The sequence below is a fragment of the Poeciliopsis prolifica genome, unplaced genomic scaffold, assembly GCF_027474105.1.
Source record: "Poeciliopsis prolifica strain line A6 unplaced genomic scaffold, Auburn_PproV2 SCAFFOLD003, whole genome shotgun sequence".
Lineage (NCBI taxonomy): Eukaryota > Metazoa > Chordata > Actinopteri > Cyprinodontiformes > Poeciliidae > Poeciliopsis > Poeciliopsis prolifica.
The window spans coordinates 5,193,071-5,201,665 of NW_026562378.1; the positions used below are offsets into that span (position 1 = coordinate 5,193,071).

An 8,595-nucleotide genomic window follows, 5' to 3' on the forward strand; every position below is an offset into this window, starting at 1 on the left:
ACACTGCGTTCACACAATGAGCGCTCAGTGCTCCGCATCACGCACCAGCGGCAGCAGCAATGTGAAATATTCATACGGGGACAAAAGGTAGAGAGATGTGCGGGTTGGGAGGCAAAAACTCGCAGACAGGAAGCTGGAGGAGAAAGTTTTAAAACTGTCTGACTGTGACTTAGAAAAGAAGAACTGACATGAAATAATACAATGTTTTAAGAAAAACTTCCCTGCAGGAGGAGGGCCGATTCTGGCTTATTTATGGCTTTTGTTTCGTTCTTAAAAAAACAAAACAAAAACGCGTGTGTTTGGGGGTTGGGGGATTAGTGCAAATATGAAGGTGCAAATATGTATTTGTTTTACAGTTAATAAGGTAACAATTTTCAGTAATTAGCCAGACAGGGACATTCAACAAAGAAATATCAGCGACAGTAACTGCATAACTTTGAACTAGTACTTGGTTGTTACATTGACAATATCAAATTGAGGCCATCCTTCAGACTTCATGAGGTTGTTGTCAGGGTAAGAGCAGACAGCCAAAAAATAGCTTGACAAATATTAAATATGGCCAACATGTGATGCTGATCAAATGTTTAATCAAGCCAGTTTCTAAAAATGGTTTAATAATGAACTCGTTTTATTCATTTGAATAAAACTAGCCAATGCAGTCAACCCAGTCGGCAGGACCTTCACGATTCCAGTGGCATTGGAAGAAATTGGATCAACAGCTCTCTCATGCCCTCTGCTGGACAAGCAGGAGACTTACATGTACGTCCTCCCCATAAAACAATCATCCACTACTCCTTTAAGTTCAGACTGACTTTTTTTTTTCTTTCTGGTTTCCAATATTGCTGGGGTTAAGAGTGTGTTCAGCAAACAATAATATCACTCATGTGTGAAGAGGCTGCCATTTTCTACAACAGAGCCCAAACTTATTACAGTGGGGGGCCCTCTGAAGTTGGCCCCCGACACCCAGAGCCTCTCCACATCTGCTGTTAATCAGCAAGGCTTGCAAAAACACCAGCATACAAGGAGACAGATGCACACAGTCAAACACTTCTGCACAGAGCCACCCGCCCTTCACCACCACCACAAAATCCCTCTCAACTCCTGAACTTCCGACATGACTGAGGTTAACACACTTGCCCTGTGTCTGCTAGAGCTCACACATAGCTATGAAATAGGAGCAGGGAGTACAAGGAGTTTCCTCATACAATCACACACATAATAGATTTTAGGTACCCTGCTCAGACCCAACCTGCCATGTAAACATGCATTCAGTAAAATGTCAAGAATTCAACGTACAGACACAGAAACATCAATTAATGGCTTCAGACTGCTGTCCAATCAAATACAATTCTACCATGGCCTTTAAACCAGGTATTGGTACATTTCTTTGTATGAAAAGGGATCAAATCCCACTGGAAAACGCAATCAGCATCTCCATAAAGTTTGAAAGCAGAGGTAAGTATAAGGCGCTGACTGTGGAGGCTTTGACATCAAACAACATGGATTTGTTTCTTCATCTTTTCTTTTTCCTCCAATCTGGGTAGTTGATTTCAAACTTAACTTTATTTTCCTCTAAGAGACTAAGAAACTTAAGATTTCAAGCATTAAGCAGCAGTTCAGTACTGAAGTTTATCTTTGGTTTGTGGGTGACTCAACACAAGGAACGCAACGTGTCCAAGTTCTGAATACCTGTTTGTGTGTTGGCTCAAGAAGCAATGACTACGAGAGGGACAAATATCTGCTGAGGTGAAGACTCCAGAAACAAATGAACAACTGAGGAAGCAACTTTAATAACTGGCTGATCAATTTCAGTTTGCGGCTGTCATAAGGGCCAAAGTACTTCAAGTGTCGTCAGAGTTTTGGTGAGATTGAAACAAATATCGGTAGTTAATATCAGTCTTACTTATCTGACTGATACAGATATGAATGACTGATAATGGCAGATATCGCTATATCATGCATCCCTACTTTCCAGTCATGTTGCAGGCTACAACATGACTGCTGGATTTGGAGTTTGATGATTTTTCTCCAGTATGAGGGACGTCTACAGTCAGACTCATGTTGTTTCTGGTGAGTTCTTCAGTTAAGTGCAGAGCGAGCAATATTGCAGACACTGACAAAACGTTTTGCTTGTTTTTCTACTGGAGACAAATAAAAATCCTTAATATTCCCAGTCAGAATTTAATGGCAGCTGGGAGGTCCTGTCACCTTTTAAGGTTGTGTGACAAAATGTTGAATTGGGCAATTAGTTCCTAACCTAAACATTCTCCATGTATTCAGGTACAAAATGGCGCCTTATTAGTTCAGTAAATGTGAACCAAATTGATGTGGCTCAAGAAAATACATAACATACCTCAATGCTTTTCCTGTTCGGGTTGATTAAACAAGTCACCTTCATCGCATTACGATTTAATTATTAAAGGCTACGATCAGAAATATCCCAATAATAAGACAATGCGAATATTTCGGGTCAAATTAACTGACTTTTCTGCAGAAGAGTCTTTAAGAAACGGTTCATTTCTTCGACGCTATTCCGTGGAAACAGCTAGCTAGCTCATTTCAAGCTAGTTTAACATTTAGTTCAACCTTCTCTTAAGGACTTTGCCAAAATATTTAGATGTCGCTCTCGGTTTCCGTCGGGTTTTTCTTGTTGTAAAACAAAAACAAGCTTATAAACCTCTAACACTCAACACCCGCCGTTTTTCGTTTTGCGCTTAAATAAACGTGGGCACGCGTTAGTTTTGCCTCACTGCTGCCCCTTGTGGAATATATACGCAACTCACTTTCTGCTTTTGATTTTCAAATAGTTGAGAAAGGAAATAATAGCAGCACTGGCCTAACTTTTAGGACTTAGAAACTTAGAAGAAAACTATAAATTTGATCAATCTATGATTGTAGTGTAAACACAAGACTGAAGTATTTGTTAATTTCAGTTAGAAACAGAAATCATGTGCATTTTTATAATGCCCATGATTATAAAAATGGGTTTATAAACCATTACTCACTTAATTAGAAAAAGGCAGACACCGTTTTAAGCAAAGCACCTTGCCTTCACGGCTGTATATGTTACCCACAAGTTCACTCTATTGGCTAACGATTGATTTCTGAAAGCGGTTGCACACAAAGAATTTATGTTTGAAGTATCATTGGAAAATGGATTGAACCTAAATGAATTCCACACTTTGAAGACTTTTATTTGTTAGTGGGAAGGGAATGGTGACAATATGAACACTGCTCAAGGCCAATAGTTAGTTTCTTTCTTAAGATGATTACCACTGAATGCCTCATGAGCAAAAAGTTTAAACAAGGCACGAACACTTCTAAGCAAATCAGTAAACGTTAGCATTAGACAATAGCGCACGACTTGCGTTGCAGCGACCTGTAGCACCTTCCTTCAACACAGCTTACAAAGGAGTTCTAATTGCATGATGATTTACAATTGAAAATTCAAAATCCACTGTATTTTACCACCTTAGACCGATGATGTTACATGTTGCGGATATGGTGAGTTTCTAAGATCTAAAAAGTGAAAAGGTGAGGCACAGTGTAGACTGAAGCTGATCCGTCGATGAGGCCGTGTCCATCATCGTTCACGAACCAGCAGGGGACGTTCTTTCCCGTTTCCACATCCCTGCTGAAATCTTTCTCCCAGCGTCTTCAGAGTATTGAAAATAATAATTAAAAAAGAATTAGTCCTTTTTTTTTTTTTCAAAGTCCCGTTTTCCAAAAGAAAAACATTTACCTGGTCACATTGATGGCTTGGCCTTTTATGTACATAATCGCATTTGACTTTCCCTCCACTTCTAGATGCAAATCTGTCACCTCAAACTCAACTCCATGGTAGAACTGACCTGTGGAGTGTGATTAAAGGCTTACTGAAACATTCAACAAGTACAGTATCACTGCACCACAATAATAAAGTCTTAATGTAGTTACTTACCAAGTAGTCCATGAACTGAGGAGGATAAGTGGTGACTATCCAGGGTGTAGAAACCCAGATAGTTTTGTTGGTCGTGGTATTTCTTCCAAATCTTTGTGTGTCTGATGATCCTAAATTTAACTGTGTGCCGGAGCGATACGGTCAGACTGCAGCTGTTAATCAGTCTAATGTCCAAACTAGAGGAGAAAGGGAAAAAAAATTGGGGCACCAAGCTAAAACCAAGACAGTGACAGTGAAACACACAAAAAAACTAATTATGCCAGAGAGTGTGACGGAATCTATTGCAAAGCAACGCTACTCACCTGTCGTCTTTCACTGAGGTCGTATCAGACCATTGCAACCTAACATGCTTGCCATTGTGAAAAACTGATATATGGTCAGTGTTCACGTCCAGCTGCAGCCCCAGCTTTCTGTGGGTGACAGCAAAAAGACCAAAGTATGTGTTGTTCTTGGCTAGAGGGGTGAATGTCTTTTTGCCAATGATCTGGCCATTCACTACAAAACCTGAAAAGCAATGCTCATGATTCAGTTCTTGTTCCTTCAATTGTCTCAAGGAGAGACACATGCGGTTTAAAAGAAGCCACCATACCGACCTGATTTCTGGTCTCTGACTAGATTGTAAATGGTTCCCGGTCTGTCGCTTATGTTGAAGCACAGCGCCTCCTCTTTGTCTGGCAGCTCAATTATGAAATGAGGATCTCCATCCACTGCAGAAACAGCACAAATATTGTTAGAGTACTGCAAATAGATCAGAACAAAAGTCACGCTGCTCTCCGCAGCAACGTTGACGGACATGGAGAACTGCTCCATCTTTCTCCCAGAGACCCTGTTGCAGCGGAAAGAGACGACTTTAACGAATGAATGTTCAAACATTTACATTCTGGCCTTCTTTTTATTTCCCCCAGTGCCACGTACTTGACAGGTTCAGCAGATTGCCCTTTGGAGACAGCCTTTTCATATTGTTTTTTGGCTTTCTCCTTCTCCTTCACCTCTCCAGCGTAGATGTGACCGTCAATCTCCCTGTGAGAGACACGATGAGATTTGTCAAAAGTTCCAGCTGGGACCTTTTCAACGGAGCCGAAGCGTTGACTGACATGCTAAAGCTGGTGATGAAGGCGGTCTTCGGCAGATCCATTTCAAAGCCGACTTGTTTGCCGCGTTCAGAGCCTTGGACGTCACGATGGTGCGGGCGAAGCGGGACGTCACCGTGCAGGCGACTCTGACACTGTGCACTTCCACCTTTTCCAGAACAGGAAAGGTAACGTGGTCAGGAAACAAGAAAAATGTTTTGAAATGAAGCTCTTCCTTTGTCTTGTTGAAAGTGTCGGCTCGCATTGTCAAGCTTGAACGATGTTAATGGAGTTGCGAAATTATTTGTCAACGATTCTGTCTGAACCCAACTGAGATTTCAATCTTGTTTGATTTTTTTGTAATTCTTGTTGCTTTCCTCTTACAAAAAAAAGCACCCTATAAAGAAAGATGGACTCTCAATCATCTTGATATCTGGTGAAGACGATTTAATTTAATTTGCCATGCTGTTGTTCTGTGGTTGTTTTTCATGTTAAGACGTCACCAAAAACTTTCTTCTTTGTTGTTGCTCTGCTCCTGTGACTTTACGGGGCATGTGAATTGTTTTCTTTTTCCCCTGGCTGCTCTTTGAACGCTTTAAATGTTGTGAGACTCTATAAACAGATGTGGTGGAACAGAGGAGCAGCAGAGGCTGGTGGCCAAGATGAGGGTCGACCTGTGGCGCTCTGGGCTCTCGACCGAAATCATGTGAAAATAAATTGTCTGTAAATAAAACTAAGTCACCAGTGTAAACACAGCGCTGCGGAAACATCTCCAGTTTTTCTGCTTGTTTACGTCGTCAAAACAGAAAAAGAAGGAAACTTCTTGAGGGAAAAGACAGAACAAGCACAGCGGTTTGCATTTGGAGGCACTGATCAGCTTTGGACTTTAGAATTAGAAAACAGCGTCATTCCTGTGAGACCTGCTGGTCATCATAGTCCAGTCACAGTTCATCCAAACATAAAGGTCAATAGAAATAATCATCTGTGTGTCTTACATTTTTCCAGTTTGTACTTCTTTTCTGTGGGAGAGAAGTTGAAAAGAGATGTTACGGTTGCTTATAAATGCATTTAATTACAGCTCATGTAAGATGATTACCTTTATTGAACTGTGTCCCGTAACTTCTCTGGCATCCTGAAAACAGTGAAAAACATGGTGAACCAGAAATTTCTCACCGTTTGGCAATAAACATGTGCCAAACAGACATGTTCCAGACATGTCTGGCCTCCAGGAGGTGCAGCAACTTTTCAGACTCTTTACAAAGGAATCGGTAGCTGAAAGTGCTTGGGATATCCAGATCTAAACAATTGGGCAAATTCTTTTTGGTGAGGAGTCAAATTATCCCCTACTTTAACATCTCTCTGCCCGGTTTTGTAACCATCCAAGGAGAGATTTAAAGAGCATCTGCAAAAGCAAATAAAGTGGATTAGCAGCGCTTTCCAACAGCAGGCGGTTTCATACACAATGGACATGTTGCAGTGGAACGTCTTCTCTGCTGTCCGGAAATCGAATCGTTGGAACGGGATATTATTCCGACAACTAATCAGAGGCATAAAGAAGGACTTAGTGCTCTCAATCAAGCTTACGTATGCGCAGCTAAACGTTGATAACGGCAGAGAAACAACTTAGTGGATGGCAGTACTAACTTGCCTGAGCATTCATATCAAGCTTCCTTGTGCCGAACCAGCTGTAGCAGAGAGAAAGGAGCAGACTGTGAGAAGTGGACTTGAACCTCATTTGTTAAGCTTTTAACAAGTTTTCTGTTGTTTTGTCGACGAGCAGTCGGCACCTGCTGACACACATTAACGCGTTTCCTGTTTTTATGTTTTTTTGTACAGCGAGTGATTCCAGCGTACAGAGGATACAGCACATGTGCATGTCTATGTCTATGTTTGCTCCCAGGATCAGACAAAGAGCTTATTGTGGAAGACTCACAAGAATGCTGTTTGCAAAAGTCAAACTGGCACGAAAGGACAGTCCATGTTATATACTGGCTATGATCATAGACGTGTTTATTTCCTTCCCAATCTGAGATTCTGATTCTGGGCACTGAGGAAATTAGAAGAGAGAGAGGGATTTTAGAAGAGGCACTTGAGGCGAGAACAGGGGGCTCAGATGGGAAAAGGCCTGTTTAAACACATAGCATCACATAGTAATCAAAGTTAATAAGATCAGACTGGGGTATGGGGAAGTATAAGGTTTCAAACATAATCTCCAAAAGGAATTTCATGCATTTTGCTATACTTCGTGATCAAAACTTTACAGCTCTGTCAAGAAAAGAAAGCAACTGCAAGTCAAAAATTAAGTTAAATTGCTTGGATTGGTTTGAAAGGGAGGATTCCTTACGTTCAAAAAATGATGTGAATCTGCAGGGGTGCAAAATAAGCAGTACCAACGCGATTAACGCCTGAATGGAAGGAGGTTATGTAAACTGTCTATAAGCAGCCACGGTTCAGTTCATATCAGTGCCTGCATGCCCATAAATGAGAGAGAGCGAGAGAGAGAAAGATCTTCTTTTTCTCTGATATACAGTAAAGCTCCTTTGCAGAAAAGCGAATAAAACAAATACAAATTGCTTCATATGTTGTTCAGAGTAAATACCTGTCTCAGGCCGTCTCTTCGGGAAAGAACCAGAGCTCCCTGGACCTGAACCGGAGGACTGATGCAGATGCAAACCCACAGCAGCAGCAGCATCCTGGGAAGAAGTTAGAGGCAAGAGGGCCTCAGCGCCAGAACAGCTGGAAACTGCGTGCAGGGAATTCGAAGCATGTGGGATCAAATCTTCCTGTAAAAGTCACTCCGCCCACACTGAGCATTAAAAAAAAAAAAAAGAGGGAGCCTCCACCTATTGAACAAAGATTGTGTATATGTGTGTGCATGTGGTTTCATGTACATGGTATGTCTTCAGGGATTAGGGATGAATAGTGGGGATGCTCATCCTGTCCAAACAAGAAGGTTCATGTTCATGAATAAAGACTATTCATGTCGCAGTCGGAATAAAGACAGCAGTTTGTTAATGTCGCTTTTATTTGGTGTTGTGGTTGCACTTCGTCCTGCAGCAGAGGGTTGCAAACATTTTCATGACAATGGCCCTTTTGGCACTTTTAATAACCGTCTTGTATTACAAGATCTGAGACTTGTAATACAACTAAATATGAGCTGGTGTTGCATTATGTCGCATAATGAGCATATTGGACCTCGGGTAGGTTTTGACCTGTTTATAAAAGCTGAAACAAACACAAGAGAATTTACTGAAACAAGATTTTCTCCTCCTAAATGAATAAATAAAGACAAAATATAGCTTGAGAGCATTTGTAAGAACTTTGACCCCTACAATGAAATAAACAGAATTTTCCCCAACGTCGATAATCACTTCACACACACACACACACACACACACACACACACACACACACACACACACACACACACACACACACTAAAAACAAAAAGCAACAAGAAGTTTTGTGCTTTTGGAGCAGGAGTTGAAAATCAAAAATTATGACTCATTTTGTTAAATTAGCCAAGAAACAAGAACACTCCTCATACTTCACAGGTCGCCATTTTGTAGTCAGCGACTGATCCCA

The 8,595-nt window shown here is 41.2% G+C and overlaps 1 protein-coding gene across 1 annotated transcript; it reads right to left on the reverse strand.

Moving 5' to 3' along the window:
• Positions 1–3,169: 3,169 nt before the first annotated feature.
• LOC129353065 (inter-alpha-trypsin inhibitor heavy chain H3-like) lies at positions 3,170–7,702 on the reverse strand. The gene is made up of 11 exons (XM_055022270.1): positions 7,610–7,702; positions 7,000–7,057; positions 6,107–6,142; positions 6,006–6,029; positions 5,035–5,179; positions 4,818–4,960; positions 4,534–4,647; positions 4,243–4,444; positions 3,941–4,116; positions 3,743–3,851; positions 3,170–3,655 (listed from the first exon to the last, which is right to left on the reverse strand). Exons 1-11 carry the CDS (start codon positions 7,700–7,702, stop codon positions 3,520–3,522), a joined length of 1,236 nt encoding a protein of 411 aa, XP_054878245.1. The 3' UTR covers positions 3,170–3,519.
• Between the last annotated feature and the right edge of the window lie 893 nt (positions 7,703–8,595).

What these genes read in the sequence shown, in the direction of transcription:
- LOC129353065 (XM_055022270.1), bottom strand. Translation starts at nt 7,702, where the DNA reads ATGCTGCTGCTGCTGTGGGTTTGCATCTGCATCAGTCCTCCGGTTCAG. An exon ending in CGGGACACAGTTCAATAAAG is followed by an intron (nt 6,030 to 6,106) that starts GTAATCATCTTA and finishes TCTCTCCCACAG; the next exon opens with AAAAGAAGTACAAACTGGAA. An exon ending in TTCATCACCAGCTTTAGCAT is followed by an intron (nt 4,961 to 5,034) that starts GTCAGTCAACGC and finishes TGTCTCTCACAG; the next exon opens with GGAGATTGACGGTCACATCT.